Genomic DNA, 17,458 nt, shown 5'->3' with positions numbered 1-17,458 from the left:
TTAAATTAGACTTTTAATAAACATTAGCTTAATAATAGGTATCCATGGAAACTCCAGGCCAAATGCGCTTTTCTTTCTCATATCAACGTTGATCTCTGCGTTGACGTTTTGGCTTTTGAATGTATCCATGACTACAGTATATTCAGGCTCTATGTGATTTGCTTTGATTGCAGAGAGGGTAATCAGAAGGCCGTGAAAGGCCTCTGGTTTCTGGTCAGGGCTTCCACAGCAGGGAGATTGTACTTTGTGTTGTGACCATTGGGGTCCTTTTGCAGAAATCAGGCCAAAAGAGGAGTGCTGGCCTCTAAGGTGGATGCTTGTTGGAAGTGGCCTGGGGTAATTTGGTTCTAATGGGCTTCCTTCAGGCTGCGAAATGAAAATCACTCACAGCTTAGAGAAATTTGACATGGTGTTCACAAGATATTCATTCCTCTACCCAGGACTGTTCTGTCTGGCTTATATTTCTGAAAATACACGCATGTGCATCGCAATTTGACATTATAAACCATGAGGCTACAAAAACCATGTTTTATTTGAAACATTGATGTCTTGATATAAATCCATGTAATTTTTTTCTGAGTACAAATTCAAACCCTCCATTTCCAGCTTTTCAAATGTGAGTATTTGCTGTTCTGAATTGTAGCTATTTTGGTTTTGGACTGTTGGTCAGTCTAAACAAGATAGTGGAGGACAATACTAGACCCTAAGAAAATGTGACATTTAATGGTATAAGCAGTTACTTTAAATTATTAGAATTCCTAGTAGGGCTGTAACAACTAATCAATAAAAATTGATAATTATTAAAATATTTCAATTCAATTTTATTTGTATAGCACCAAATCACAATACAAAACATCTCAAGGCACTTTACAAAAACAAAAACCCCAACAAATCCCTTATGAGCAAGCACAGTAGAGAGGAAAAACTCCCTTTAACGGAAGAAACCTCCAGCAGAACCAGGCTCAGTTTGGGCGGCCATCTGCCTCGACCAGTTGGGGTGAGTGGATAGAGCAGAGAGAAAAGAACAGCAACAATAAACAACAAATAGACACTGCAGGTTGGTGGGACCAGTAACTGCACATCAGCGATATACAGCTCCAGGACCAGGGACACCTGCAGAAGGTACAGAGAGAGAGAGAGAGAGAGAGAGAGAGAGAGAGAGAGAGAGAGGGAGAGAGCACAAACTGGTGGAATATACATGTGAGGGGGGAGGAGAGGAGGCGAGGGGAAGGGAAGGGAGGGGAGGGTTAGGGTATGGGAGCTCAGTGCACCGATGGTCCTTGGACAGTCTAGGCCTATAGCAGCATAACTAAGGGATGGTTCAGGGTTACCTGAAGCCAGCCCTAACTATACGCTTTGTCAAAAAGGAAGGTTTTAAGTCTAGCCTTAAAAAGTACAGAGAGTGTCTGCCTCCTGAACCTAGACTGGGAGCTGGTTCCACAGGAGAGGAGCTTGATAGCTAAAGGCTCTGCCTCCAATTCTGCTTTTGGAAACTCTGGGAGCCACAAGTAGACCTGCACTCTGAGAGCGAAGTGGTCTATTGGGATAATATGGTACTATGAGGTCTTTAAGGTATGTAGGAGCTTGATCATGAATCCTGGCTGCAGCATTCTGGATTAACTGGAGGTTTTTTATGGCGATACTGGGATATCCAGATAGTAATGAGTTACAGTAATCTAGCCTTGAGGTTACAACTGCATTGACTAGTTTTTCTGCGTCATTTTGAGACAGGATGTTCCTAATTTTGGCAATGTTGCGCAGATGAAAGAAGGCAGCTCCAGAGATTTGTTTTATGTGTGAGTTAAAGGACATGTCCTGGTCAAAAATAACTCCAAGGTTGAGCACACAGCTCCAGTAGTGCTGGAGGCCAGCGCTATGCCATCTAAACTAGCTATAATTTTAGAAAAGTTATTTCTGAGGTTTTTAGGCCCAAATACAATAACTTCTGTTTTCTCTGAATTTAAAAATAGAAAGTTACTGGTCATCCAGGCCTTTATGTCAGTTAAACATGCTTGAAGTCTGGTTAACTGGTTTGTGTTAACACGTTTCATAGATAGATACAACTGAGTGTCATCTGCATAGCAGTGGTAATTAATAGAGTGCTTCCTAATAACATTGCCTAAAGGAAGCATTTACAGGGTGAACAGAATCGGTCCTAGCACAGAGCCTTGTGGAACTCCATAACTAACTTTTGTGCGTGTGGAAGGTTTATCATAGACATGAACAAACTGGAAACTGTCCGATAAATAGGATTGGAACCTTATTAATGCTGTTCCTCTGATACCAGTCACATGCTCCAGTCTCTGTAATAAGATGTTGTGGTCAATAGTGTCGAATGCAGCACTAAGGTCTAGGAGGACAAGTATAGAAACAAGTCCATTATCTGAGACTAAGAGAAGATCGTTGGTGACTTTTAACAGTGTACTATGTACATGTGTGTACTATGTACACCTATGTGTATTCTGTACTATGATGTGCTCTAAATCCTGATTGAAAATTTTCAAATAGTTCATTCCTGTGTAAGTGGTCTGATAGCTGCTTAGCAACAGCTTTTTCAAGGATTTTAGAAATAAATGGAAGGTTGGATATTGGTCTATAATTAGCCAAGACTCCTGGATCAAGACTAGGCTTTTTCAGTAGGGGTTTGATTACTGCAGTCTTAAAGGCCTGTGGTACGTAGCCTGATATTAGAGATAAATTTACCAAGTCTAATAAAGATGAGTTAATTAATGGCAGGGTGTCTTTAAGCAGTCTAGTCGGGATGGGGTCCAAGAGTGTGGAAAAGAATTGAAGAGACGTGTGCAAGCAGGTTGGAACGAGAGGAGGAAAGTGTCAGGTGTGATGTGTGACAAAAGAGTGTCAGCAAGATTGAAAGGAAAGGTGGACAAGACAGTGGTGAGACCAGCAATGTTGTCTGGTTTAGAGACAGTGGCACTGAGAAAAAGACAAGAGGCAGAGCTGGAGGTAGCAGAGCTGAAGATGTTGAGGTTCTCTCTGGGAGTGACGAGGATGGATAGGATCAGGAATGAGGACATCAGAGGGACAGCTCATGTTAGATGTTTTGGAGAAAAAGCCAGGGAAGACAGATTGAGATGGTTTGGACATGTTCAGAGGAGGGACAGTGAATACATTGGTAAAAGGATGCTGAGGTTAGAGCTGCCAGAAAGGAGGCCTAGAGGAAGACCAAAGAGGAGGTTCTTGGATGTAGTGAAGGAGGACATGAGGATAGTTGGTGTGGGTGAGGAGGATACAGAGGATAGGGTTAAATGGAGGCAGATGATTCGCTATGGCGACCCCTGAAGGGAGCAGCCGAAAGGAAAAGATGAAGAAGTGATGAATAGTATGCAGTTCTGGCTTTATGGAGAGCTTTTTTATATGTTAATGGACTGTTTTTCCAGGCTAGGAAAAATTCCTCTAAATTTGTGGAACGCCACTTCCTTTCCAGCTTTCGTGATCCCTGCTTTAAGGTACGAGTATGTAAATTATACCATGGAGCTAACCTCACTAACTTCTTTTTCAGAGGGGCCACAGTATCAAACGTTTCACGCAGTGAGGCTACAGCACTGTCAACAACATGATCAATTTGATAGGGAGTAGGATTGAGGCAGCTGCCCTCCACTGTGTTGGCACATGGCATAGATGTAAATAAAGATGGAATCATTTTCTTAAATTTATTAACAGCGTTGTCAGATAAACGTCTGCTATAGTGGAATTTTCTTCCAAATGCTGCATGATCTTAAATTCTAAAGTTATTAAAGAATGATATGACAAAATAAGATTTGGGGGAAAAACTATTAAATGTTCAATTTCGATGCCATAGGTCAGAACAAGATCAAGGAAGTGACTGAAACAGTCGGTGGGTTTATTAACATTTTGTGTGAAACCAATTGAATCTAATATTGAATTAAATGCAGTGCTGAGACTTTTATTTTCAACATCCACATGAATGTTAAAATTTCCCACTATAATGACTTTATCTGAACTAAGCACTAAATCAGACAGGAAGTCTGGAAATTCAGTTAAAAATTTCAGTAAGGGACAGGTGGACGGTACACAATGACAAACAGAACTGGTTTTTGTGTTTTCCAGTTTGGATGTGAGAGACTAAGAGTGAGGCTCTCAAATGAGTTATAATTGTTGGCAATAGTTGGCAAAAAATGACATGTTGAACAGTTGCGGAGATGAAAATGGCAGAAACGGAGAAGAGTGAAAGTCACATTTTTCATAATTAAACAATTTTTACATTGTTATGTGTCTACCAATGGTGCCTTCTTGTTCTAGTTTTGTGGTCAGCCTTTAGCAGTCAGAAAGTTGTTTTTAGCTGCTGTATCTGTGAAGTTGACACCACACTCCTACGCACACGTGCACACACATAACAAAACCAGCGTTCTGATGACTGAATGCAGGTCGAAGTCGATGTGGATTAAATGTTTATGTTTTCACAAATATACTCCGAGCAATGTCATGCGAATCATCCCCAGAGACAGTCCGGAGCTGTCATTTTAACACATGCAGCACACAGTGAGAGATTTTCTGGGGAGAAAATCCACTTGATTCAGGCCAGGAATCTGACTCCATCCCAGGCCACTCTGTAAATGCGAACTATACTGGTGAACAAGCAGGTGGACAGTTGCTATGCAATGTGATTGCTATGTGTGCTGCTGAGAGATGCTATGACTCTTTTTTTGGCACCGCAGCAAGAGTGATAGTAGCGCTTGATGAAAGGATTCTGAAAGGCCATCAACTTCTCCTGCTGCTATATAATGACTGCTCAAGTTGTCCATGGCAGGCCAAATGACCCACAGACAACTAGGAAATGTCCCAGTGCTCCCGACGGTCTGCCCACCACTGGCTCACACCCTGATACTACCCAGACTTTTTACAAGGAAGCTTTTAGGGAAAAAATCTAGGCTAACGTCTGGTCAGTGCTCCTTGGAAAATTGCATTTTTACATGCAGCTCAGCACAATAATGTCTAGCAATTCTATACATTATAGTAAACAAGCTCCTTTTAATTGATTTTTATATTTATATTTTATTTGCGGTTGATTGTTGTATTTAAAATTTCGATGTGGTGTTTATAAATGTATTGTAGAAGATTGTATGGCCACTCGAATATGTACTGTAAGAAGCCAATTATATTTTATACTAGGACAGGTGACATTTGATGGTTGTATTATATGAAATAAACACCATCTTGACTGGATGATCCATATGTTTGTCTGTGTACCTTCAGGGAGACTCATGCATGAATGCTGGCATACATTAAATTGTGTATGTACATGCATGTATGCATTCAATAGCTATTGTGTGTGTGACTGAACTTGTAACTGTGTGTGTGTGTTTCCTGCCTCCATTTTGCTGAGTGGGTTATTGCTGTTCCAGGTGAAGGAACATTAGAACAGCAGACTTTCAGGGTGCTGTTTTCAAGCACCACTGAATTCACAAATTTTATTTTTATTTTTTTCTTCCCCTCCACAAGTAGTTTTAAATTTTCGTGATGGGCCACCTCGCACACACACGCGTGCGCGCACACGCGCGCGCACACACACACACACACACACACACACACACACACACACACACACACACACACACAGTGGTACTTTAGACTATTCTGTGTGTTTCCTTGTTCTCTACCAGCCTGCGTTATGCATCTTCATCTGATATTCTGTTTCCATTCAACATCTGTTGTTAATGTGAATCGGGTGCATTACACACTGCTCTGCTTTGGTGTGTGTACTCTACATCTTACTTCATGTGTCTTATACATAAAAATAACCAGTCAGGCCTGAGCTTTTAATGTTTTGCCAGACATAGGGAAATGAAGGTACTGGACCCAAAAATGTCACTTTATTTATCCAACAAAGGCTCCCTGTCTATTACTCTCTTGTTCTCTAAACCCCACTGGGTGAAGCACATGGATACTCATCAGGGAAAGATTAAACAAGGAGTGTCACAATGACACAGTGAGTTTGATAATGGGACAATAGAAGCTCTTTCAATTACAGTTCATTCTCTAAGGAAATCTGCTAACAAGGAAATTCCTCCAATAACTTTGTCCTGTCCCTGTTTATTCATTTTGAAATTTAAATGTATTTTTCTATAACCTTCTCACTACCTAAATTCAAAAGCTCTCTAACATGTTCCTGTCAAGATAAGATGGAGCGGCAAAGAGCTCTTTAGACTGTGTAATTAGTGAAGACAGAAGTTGAACAATAGAAGTTTGGATTCGTTGATAGCACATTTTGAAAGGACATTTAGAAGACACTGGGCCTCGTGCAACAACCAGCTCCACAAACAGACTCATTCTTAAATTACATGCAAGGAATGTAAAAGAGGTGGTGGCATTCACCAATTCTCACTTAGTATTCTATATTATTATTAAATATAATCTATCTACCTAACTATAATTAAAACAACTTAGCATTATCATAGCTTCCCAATCTATGGTATTATTTTAGTTATTTTTAGAAATTCTAGATCAGCAACAGCAGTGGTGCATGAAGCTACTGTCACTTGTCACAGTCACCTCTGTTACTTGTGACAAAGATTGGCTTTACATTGTCATTTCCATGTATGCTATATACTGTACAGCAAACAAATACATATGGTGCTATGCACCAGGAGTTGCTGGGTGTCACAGCATGTCCTACAGAGCTGTCGATACTGTGGTGATTAATGGGCATCCTGAATGTGCCTAAACAGCATCGTCTCAGCTATCTCTGCATTATTCTGACTGAGGCAATCATCAGCTGTCTCAGACAGCACCTTGTCAAATCTGATTTCCTCTGCAGTCTGGTCTGTAAATCCAGAAGACCAGCTGCTTCAAGGTTTAGGGCCTGTTTTCTCCTGAGCCCCTCTCTATAGCCTTTAGCTGCCCTCAGGTTGTCTGTCTGGCCTCAGATTTCGTCACACTACAGCTAGTTTATAGATAATTATCAGGCTTAGGCCAGCTGTGTGACACGCATCCACAAGCCCTTTGTTGCTAATTGAATAAAATCCAATGCTGGAAGTAACAGAGAAGTGAACAGTTTTCCCCAGTGAGATATGTGATTAGTAGAGTGGGAGAGTGGAGGTCAGCTTGGGATGGCATGCTGGTGTATATGCTTGATGGGTCTGACTCAATGAATGAGTCATATTCTCCCTGACACTCATGTTTCTGTCAGGTTTCATTTTATGACGTGTGCCAATGGGGGTCAAGTACAGTGGACAATCAAAAATGGACTGCCGCCAGGCTCTTTCTATGCGAGGTAGAGCCCAGAATGTCTTTGTTTATGTTCCCTCCTTTTGCCATCTGCTTTACAATTTATTGGCTAGCTAAATATACAACCAGTAGCAACTTAGACTTTTAGGGACATCATAAAAAATGCAATAAATAAACCATTTTTCCTATGAAAACATATTTATTAAAGTCCCAACTGTGTGGATTGAAAACTACGAACCCTTACTTAAACATCTACCTGCAGACATTGTCCATACACTACCAGTTTCTATTCTTTCCCTTTGCAAAGAAGTCATCGACTGGTGAAGAATCAATTAAAGGCAAAAGCATGCATTTGTTTATACATTACGTTTTTGCCCTTGCCTCATAGTGTGCACTACTCTAGCATCTTATTCTATCCTTTCACTTATTCTCGTCTTTATCTCGCTGTCATCTCTTCTCTTCTTTTGAAAAAAGGATATTTCTGTCACAAAATGCTAAATTAGCAGCATGCCTGCATGCTAAAGTGAAGCAGAAGGACGACTGTTCTTGTTATATCACTAAAAATCACTATTTTGTCGACACCTTTCTTGTAGGAAGAAACATACAAATTTCCTAAAATTCATACTGCAGCATTCATAGCTGTTAAACTCTGCCAACTGTATCATGCAAGGGAAATAAATTACATCTTTGGAGAAGAAAAAAAGAGCCAATAACAACGTTGCTGTAGGCCCTAAAACAACGTAAAGGTGTGAGTTTGATTCCTGTGCTACAGTATTATCAGTCCTTTGTACTACAAAGTCACTTTCATTCTTCTGTCTCATTGCATGCTTAAAGCGTGTGATGTTTGCCAGTACCATTCTTCTGCAGTAAAATTCTGCCTGTGCTGTAGAAAGTAGGCCATTTGAGCTGATGGCTGACATGGCCCCGTGTGCCGCTCAGTGAGTGTGGAGTGCTCAAAGGTTTATTTCTGGACGTTCAGTGCATCATCTGTTAACATTTTTTGTCTGACAAATCTTGTGGCTTTACTGGTCGGTAAGCAGAGATTAACATCTGTATTTTGCCACAGTATTTTGGGACAGTTGTGTAAGGCCACGATGTTGTACTCTGGCTTCAGTTGCTTTGTATGGTGATTGGGATGCTGTTATGAAATGTGACACAAGTAATTTGGTTGTCATCTCAATTATTTATACATACCTCTGTTGGATGTGGAAATTGGGTTGTTGTGCTCCGCTGCACAACAAATCTTTCATTCTCTCAGAATAAAACTGAATAATATGAGAATGATGTGGAAACAGTGTCAGACTCATGTGAATATGAGAGCAGTGGAAAAGAAACTGTCTATTATTTATTGTTTTACTTTTTTTAAGTCCCCTATTCATAATTTAGGATTCCAAAACATATCTCTACTATACTTTCTCTCTATATGGCAACATTTTGATTCCTTGATATTAAAATGAGCAGTAAAATATGTCTTTTTTTGTTCTATGCTTCAGAATATTTTCCAGATTATAGAGGTACACACAAGGGTGTTTCTGATTTGAGGCCGATATGATATGTATCTCGATACACTTACAGTGATCCTATACAGTATAGATACTTATGCAGCAGCTACCAGCACAGTACAATACGATTTAACCCAATCAAGATGTGGTGTGATTCAACATGTTCTGATTCAACATTGTGCAATTCAGTGCCAGGCGATGTGATTGGACAATGGAAAGGAATGATGCTTTGATGCAATTTTGCTTTATGTTTATGAAATGAAAAATACCATCATGAATTGATCATGATTAAAACAAATGCATAAAGTAAAAAAATTTATTCAATGAGTCTGATTATTTACTAATCAAATAAACTCAGGAGCTTCTTTCACGGGTTCTGTGCAAATGTTTGTTTACAGTACACTTTTAATACACCAGGCTCAAAAAAAAGATGCCTAAGATTAACAAGAACGTTTTTCATATTGCACTTTATGTGCTTAATTATTTTTAAGCAACAGGCATTGACTGGTGATGAAAACCATTTCCATATATGCCCAGCCTCAAGGTTCGTTATGCTCAACCGAGGCACACACACATAATAGTATACATCCACAATGCATTTTAACATAAAACAGGGATAATTTAGGAAAAAGAGAAAAGTATCAAAATATCAAATTACTGAGTCAGTCATCTTTCTAAATAAATGCATAAAACATCTAATAATTAAATAGATCTGATTTTATTGATGCAGACACTAGTAACGATGAATCTCACTTTCCAAAATTGCATCCATTCTCAGCTGCTCTAGTCATGCACTTGCATTGTGCCCACGTGTGTTTGTGCATCGATGCGAATCTGTAATCTTCCTATCCCTAATGCTCATGCATTCCACCCATCAAGTAAATATTATGTGGATTTATTAGTCTCTCCCCTTCTCTGTTTCACTCCTCCTCACCATGCTCAAATTACAAGATGCTGTTTTGTGCCAGTGTGTCACAGAGACCAAGCATGAAATTTATTGGACCTGAGTCCCACCATTTGACACGCAAGATGTGGCTAACAGATCCTGTGCCATTTCCCATCTTCACTGGCTCCTGTGTAAAGCTGACCTTTCCTGCCTCCAGGCTATATTTAAACCCAGGGCACCAGAAGCTTATGGTGCCTTGGGAAATTTTATTATCGATGCTCTCCATTTGTCTGACTTAATTCTGCCTGAATTATACTGTATATTTACACTCTACTAAAGCAAACAAGGGCAGTTGTGACAAACCCAAGCATCAACACCTTAGTGGAGGTGATGCCTGGTGAAGCATTCCTTTGAACTGCTTTGAGGAGCAGCCAAAAGATTAGCGCTTCTATTGACAGTGCACATCACCTGCAGTTGAGTGTGAGAGGAATAAAGAAAAAGGGAGTGATATTATTCTCTGAAGCAGAGTTGACCAGAGTCAAACATAAAGGGACTTGACATTTTGAAGAATCTCAGTTGGTAAAATGTCATAAATTTCAGCATCGGACACGTTCATCAGCCTTTACCATTTGTCGTCATTAGAGCAGACAGCAAGCTGAATGAGCTCAGTAACACACGAGCCCCCACATCTGCGCGCGCACACACACACACACACAATCTTTTTCAAACTCTTGCCCAGCCATCTGTTTAACCATTCACTGACACTTTCCTCTTTCTGCACTTTGGCAGATCTGAGATGGGCGTTCAGAGGGTGCTCCAGGTGGATCTGAAAATGGAAAGCTTCCCAGAGCCTCTGGGCAGCCGCTGGATGGCCTGGCAGGTGGAGTACCCGGCCAGTCATGCCACCACACAAGAGGCTGAGACAGAGATCCGACTGGCGCAGGAGGACCTAGTGGGCATTGTGCCCCTAGCCATGGTGAGTTCCAGCTTCATGTAGCAGCCAAATAGATGGCTGCACACATGAGACAAATAGTACATGCTGATAATGTAAAACACCATATTAGGTTCATTGTACACTTCAGATCAACAATTGTATATGTCTTCTTTTAGCACGTTAATTAATTTTTTTGCACTGGAGATGGCTGAGTATTTAGTAAACAAACCTAAACACTGAAATTGTTGTATATGTACTTCATATTTACATCATGTACAGTGAAAATAATTTCACTGATATTGCATGACGCACATTTAGATTGATAAAATACATTGCCCAAGAAATGCCACACAGACAGCATTTCAGTTGCTGCTAAGCAGTGGTAGAAAGTAAAGTACATTTTCTAAAGTATTGTACACACATTATGTTCAGTTTTGTACATTATGCATTTTCATTTTCTGCTTCCACTACACTACATTATACTCACTATCTGAGCACTTTCTTTTTCAGTTTAAATTTTTTTTTTTTTACATACAAGGGATGTAAGGTTTTTTATTAACCTACTCAACCTACTCTTTGTTTTTACGACGGTAGACATGGGACGTTTATAGCAATTCAAGCTATACGTGCACATAACCAGGGCTGTGTCCGAATGTCCACACTAGTCCCCAACCCTCAGTCACTATACAGTGCACTCAAGTAGCTAATGATTTTCGGACACAAACACTTTTTTTCAGTCACTGATTATGATGTAGCAGGGGCCGCCGGTGCATTTAGACGTCATTTGGTGGGTTTCCGTTTTCAAACTCAAATTATTTTTATTATTTTAATGTTTTCTTAAAAGGTGTAACTTCATATTAATATTTACATTTATCACATCAAAGTGACTTTCGGACTTTCATGCACAAAATGACGGTCTATTCTGACCATCACTGCTCACTACTATGCATTGTGGGAAATTGTGATGGAACTACTTTTCAGTTACTAGAGATTTGGACACCCTTGCACCACTACCTGGAGAAAACCCACACAAGCACAGGGAGAACATGCAAACTCCACACAGAAAGGCCAGGTTGCAAACCCACGACCTTCTTGGTGTGAGGCAACAGTGCTAACCACTCAGTCACCATGCTGCCCCAAAACAGAAAAAATATTCGGAAAACAAAACACAATTCAAACAAGCAGTTAAATGCTAAAGGTGCAAGACCTTAAAAATGTGGTGAACAACTTTTAAAAAAATAAATTAAATATAATAAAATTTGAGTTGAATTTGAAATGTAATAAGATTTTATGCTAAGGTGAACAGCTATGCATGTTTAAAAGCTAACACAAATCAGATTCCATCTACCGCCTCCACTAAAAAAAGACCAGCCAAAGAATTGCAGAAATAAATGTCACATTATGAAGTGATGAATATATAATATTATCTTACCTGTTTTCTGATCAAAAGTAGTTTTTATATAAACGAAGCTTAAAAAAAGGTACAGGGTTTAACAGGCTAAATAATTAATTCTAATATTACACTTTATCACACTTGCAGTGACTATTCCTTCCATAATTGAATGGCCACTGATACACTGTAAGAATTCAATGCTGCACACATTAATGCATCAGAATTAATCCAATCATGTATACACTCTAGCAGGGGGCATTCTGCAGTATATTCTGCTGACAATACACTTAGTTATTTAATTTTGAATAGTCACACTTTTAGTAGTGTACTTCTCAGTATATTGTAGCATTACTAGTTATACTTAAAGGATCTCAGTATTTGTTCAACCACTGCTGATCAGATATAGAAGGTAGAAGCTATAATGTAGGTCTGTGCCCACAAAGTGTGTTTAGGAGAAGAGCATTTGTAGCTCCCAGCAGGGCTCAGATAAGGTCTAGAGGCTGGCTCTGGCCTGAGGGCAAGCCTGGAGCTGTGTGTCTCCCTTAGCGAGTCACAGGTACTCTGTTGTGTAGATTAACCAAAGCTCCCTCTGTAGAACTTCACATAGTGCCTCTTTCGCATATCTCTGCAGCTTTGTTTAGAAACCCAGAGAGCACCGCTTCTGATTTAGATCAAAAACATTCGGGTGAGAAAATTGTGTTGAGCAAAGAGAAAAGTGTCACATCAGCACTGATTACTAAAACAAAGACTGCATTCATTTCTATTTCAGAGCGTCTGATCTGCATGATACAGACCTGACAGTTGTGTCAATGTTATTCTCCAAGTATTGCCCGTAGCTGTGTAGATGATAGATGGCTGTGGGTGGCAGTTCCTGAATTCACAGGAATGTGCCGCATTCTCACCCACTGATCCAGTCTCAGGATAACTGAAGCTGTGTGTTTAATTCTGCAGTATTGTTCAAGCTCCTTCTCTCACATCTTTTTCATGTCGCTGATGTATCAACAACCTGCTTGCCTTGCTCTAGGAATATATATAGTTAGCTCCCACACCTTCCACTGACAAAAACTGCAAAAATGATTTGCATAATAATCTAAAGGTTCCACTCAAAGATATTCAACCAAATAATTTGCTATTGCCAGCTCAAGGAAAATAATATTTTCAATAAAATCTATGACTAATTTCATTTGCTTTTGTGCATGTATGAGAGGCAATATTTCCACCACTGTTATTGTAAAATGAATCTGTGAATGAGCGCGTACATTTCCGAAATGTAACAGGCACTCATCAGTCATTCTTAAAGGTGTCAGCTTTTTCATGCTGATTATTCTGCTCGTTTTATATAGAAGAGGAGGTTTTATGGTTCACTATAAATCATGTAACTTTTTTTCATAGTGGCAAAAATCCATCTCAATTAACCTGGTATTATAATTATTTGCTAAACTTGGCTAAATCAATTAGGGACAGGATAATTTAGGCAGGAGCCTCACAGGAGATAAAGATGAATAATGTTTGATGTGTGTGAAACAGATGAAACTCTGTGCCCCCTGCATGTACAAAAAAGATGATCACTGTCCCTTTTCCCTTACCTTGATTTGCTATTCTGTTCAGAAGGCCTGTCAGGGACTCCCTGAAGCAACTGCTATCATGTCAGAGAGTGTGGGGATATTGAAAAGGTGTATAAAGTATATATTTGTGATAGTAACATTTCAAACATTTTCATCATCATACATTTAGTGAAAAAACACAGATTAAGATGAATTTTCTTTGGCTTTACCATAAGGCAGTGCACATTCTTCTCTTTTCTACTTCATTTTCTTCCAAATGCTTCTCCTGAATAGAAAACCTCCCATGGTGCACTGCATCTCCGGCAACCATATGGTACTTAACACACACAACTGAAATACTAACACACAGCTCCATGAACCTTTGAATTATGTCCATCTCTTTCTGTCCTTTGTTCTCTTTCCACCATCCCCTAGTCTGAAATGTTTGTTTTCATTATGTGTCCTGGAGATTTACCTAATCCTAATCATAACTATAACCACTACTTTCCTAATCCTAACTTTATCCTAACCCTAAACAAAGTCATTCCAAACTCAATGATTTACATGGTGGGCACAAGACGCAGGCCTCCACGAGGAAGGCAAGTCCCAACAAAATTTGGTCCCCACAGTGCGAGTAATGCAGGCACACACACTAGTACAAGGCATCACAATCTGTATGCACCAATATGAGAGAAGCACACAAGCGAGAAAGAGGAAGGCTGAATTAGATTACTTGAGATCACTGTGGCATGAAAGGCCCATAGATAAGCCCCCCTCCTCTCCCCACCCCCGCTACACTCCCTGCTGACAGAAAAGAGGAAGTAAGGTAATGTAAGAGCAGTGCTGTCAACCCTCTTTACACAGACACAGACCACCCCCCCACCCATCCAAATCACCACCTTCCTCCACCAAAGGGAAAACAAACTCAGCAATTTCAATGGAAAACAGCCCTGTACAAACAGAAGTGAAGTCACCATAATACAGTAGTGAAGATGTAAAGTTGTAGCAGACTTGGGTTATGTAGTATGGGTGGACAGAATTTGTATATGATAATCACATGCCCAGTATTACCAAGGTTCACTGTTAGAAGCAAATAGATTATGAGACCTTGGAAAAGTTGTAAATTGGTGTGATCAATGTGCACTCTCATTCTGGAGTATGAGAATACCATAAGGAAACCAAGCAGAGAGGTGGTCAGGCCTAATAGCTCCAATGTGTCTACCCACAGCAATACAGATCCAACTTCATGTTTTTACCATTTCAACTAGACTGTTCACAGAAAACATGCTCTATTTTCCTTCCAGATGTGATGCATAGAAAAAAAGAGGACAAGTTGACTCACCGTAATAAATTTTCCACTGCTCAGAGGTTCACATTTGGAAGCTTTGCACAAGGAAATCCATTTTTATAGTAAATGCAGCCTTTGAATACAAATTGCCTTGACCTTGTAAGTCGAAGCTGCAAGGCAGCCCTTTTGCCTTTTAAAAATCTTTAATTAAAAAAAAAAAAAAATACAATTAATACCATCTCTTCGGGATAGTATTAACTGTAAATGTTTTGCTTTTTCCAGCCCTGAGCACTACCTGCAGTCTTCCTGTCAGGCCAACTCTGCTTGTAGCTGTGCCCTAAAAGCTGTGCTGCTTGTTAAACTTTTTTCTCTGATCACACAGTAATAACAGAAGCTGACTGAGATAAAATCAAGATTTTTTTTTTTCTTATCAAGCTGGATCTGGATTTTGGCAGCTATACAGTCTGAGAACAGAAATTATAGCAAGAAAAAAATCAAATTGATGTTTAAATGTATGGGAGAGTGAAAATGGAAAAGACTATGATTAGGCAGTATTCAGTGTCTGATCTGTAATATGATGATTTGTCCATTTTGCCAAACTTTATATATGTCTTATGCATTTAGCAGAAACAAAGCAATCCTGGGATCACTCAGAGCTCTGTTTCCAACCACTGTGATGAAGGCAACTCCAGTATTCAGTGTTGTGGCCTTTTGTTTCAGCTCCTAACACTTGATAAAAAGATCTTGGTCTCTGAAAGCCAGAGTACTGAGCTGAGCAGGACTGAAATCTGCCTAAAGCTCCAGTCGCCATTAGTATAAAAATATTGCTTAACAAAGCTGTAAAAGACATGATTGTCTAGCTGCCTTTGTAGTTTGTACAGTACTGTAAGTCCAAGTAACAGCCAACTAAAAGTCCTTGTTAATGTCTATTTAATGCTCTTGTTTTAGTTGTATTTTACTGCAGTGATGTATCCACAGTGTGACAAACAAAACCTCCCCAGATATCATCCTTCTTCCTAAGACATGGCATTCTCCTAAGATCCCACATAATGAAATCACTACAGACTGTTTTAGCTAATACTGTCAGGTGTGATGAAAGCAGAGGCAGTGAGTAAAATCTTTAATCTCATTGTCTAGAAAATCAACTCAAAATGTGAATACATTATGCTAGATCTCTCTACTGTTAAGGATATGCATGTGACTGTTACTTGTTTGTATTGCCCACCCCATAACTGTTGAGCTCGGGATAATACACTTCTGAAAAAATAAGAATGGTATTATAATAACATAAAAATAATCTAAACCTGGACTGGTTCTCTGACAGCTCTAACAGATTAAAAGAACAGTGCCAGGAACTTAATCTCTCTCAGTTTAGAGACTAAATCCTCCACACCACATTTGATAAATCTTCTTAAGTCAACCCTGATCGATAATATACTTACTAATACTAATAGACCACACAAATACACCACCTCTGAAGCTTTTGCTTTTGAGAATAGTGATTATACGTTTGCCAGTGTCTGGGATACTATAATTCCTAAATCCCATTCTCAAATTATACAGTCAATAATGCTTTTTAAAAAATAATTAGTGCATCTCTGACATACAATACATAGACAAATAAACCAACTGACTTCAATCCATCCATCGTCTATATCTGCTTATTCTTACTTCGGGTCACAGGGATCTGCTGGAGCCTATCCCAGCTCTCTTTGGGTGAAAGGCAGGGGCACACCCTGGACAGGTCATCAATCCAACTGACTTTAATTTATGAATTATATTCAGCATTTGACTCAGAACTCAAACTGCTATCGACTTTGTCAAACTATGTCTGTATTTGATTATGGAGCTGTTACATGTGCAGGTGTAGGCAGCTACTATTACTTCAGTAGCTAAATCCTGTTCATAGTACTTTACGGGTTATCACTAATGACAGATTTCATCATCATTTCACATCATGATTCTCTGCACCAGAAGCTTGGCTAGACATCGCTACAGACAAGTAAAAGTACTCATCTCATGATATTCTCATGCACATTTCTACTATTAAAGATTACAAACTACTTCTCATCTCAACTGTATCTCATAACTACACTAAACAACCCAGTAAGTACTTTATCTTATGTACCCACGAACCATTGGCAGAACTGGTTTGAGGTACTATTTAAATTCCATGAATTGGAAACTACCCTTAGCATTTTTCATACATCTTAGAGGTTTTTAAACTTTAATCCTGTAACTCTTTTTATTGTCGACGCCTTAGCTGAGTTATTTCTGCTTGATTTGAGAAGAAATGCAAACGGAAATTCTCCAATCTTTTTTCTAGTCAAGTTAAGAGGGGAGACTTCACAAAGCATGTTGAAGGCCTCTGTTGACACAACATCTCTGTAGTTTTGCTTGAGAAAGTCCCTTCATTTGTAATTAGTACTAATTAGTCTAATTAGATAGACTGTATTTTGTCATAATTAAAAAGCTGCCGTAATTGCGTTTTGACCAGAAATAATCTCATAAACCAAATGAGGATCCAAAACTGACCATGCATCTATTATAATGTAATAAAGCTGATGACGATTAGTAATGGGAAGCTTACTTTGAGTTTGATCACATTTATGGCCTATTACTTCAGTCAATCCTCAGACCCGTTCTCTGCCCATTTAAGCTGTTTTCTAAATTGCTGCATCCTTCCTGGAATTGATTATTTAAAA

General features: G+C 39.3%; 1 protein-coding gene across 1 annotated transcript in view; it reads left to right on the top strand.

Annotated features, from left to right (window-relative positions):
• The window catches only part of si:dkeyp-14d3.1 (transmembrane protein 132C), a 135,975-nt gene that overhangs the window by 81,955 nt on the left and 36,562 nt on the right, over positions 1-17,458 (top strand). Inside the window, exon 4 of the mRNA XM_026321615.1 lies at positions 10,384-10,570. Coding sequence (XP_026177400.1) covers positions 10,384-10,570 — 187 coding nt within the window. The remainder of the gene's footprint in view (positions 1-10,383; positions 10,571-17,458) is intronic.

The sequence above is a fragment of the Mastacembelus armatus genome, chromosome 9 (assembly GCF_900324485.2).
Source record: "Mastacembelus armatus chromosome 9, fMasArm1.2, whole genome shotgun sequence".
NCBI classification, from domain to species: Eukaryota; Metazoa; Chordata; class Actinopteri; order Synbranchiformes; family Mastacembelidae; genus Mastacembelus; species Mastacembelus armatus.
Note: the sequence above shows the minus strand (reverse complement) of the source record. Positions and strands in the feature narration are given on the sequence as shown.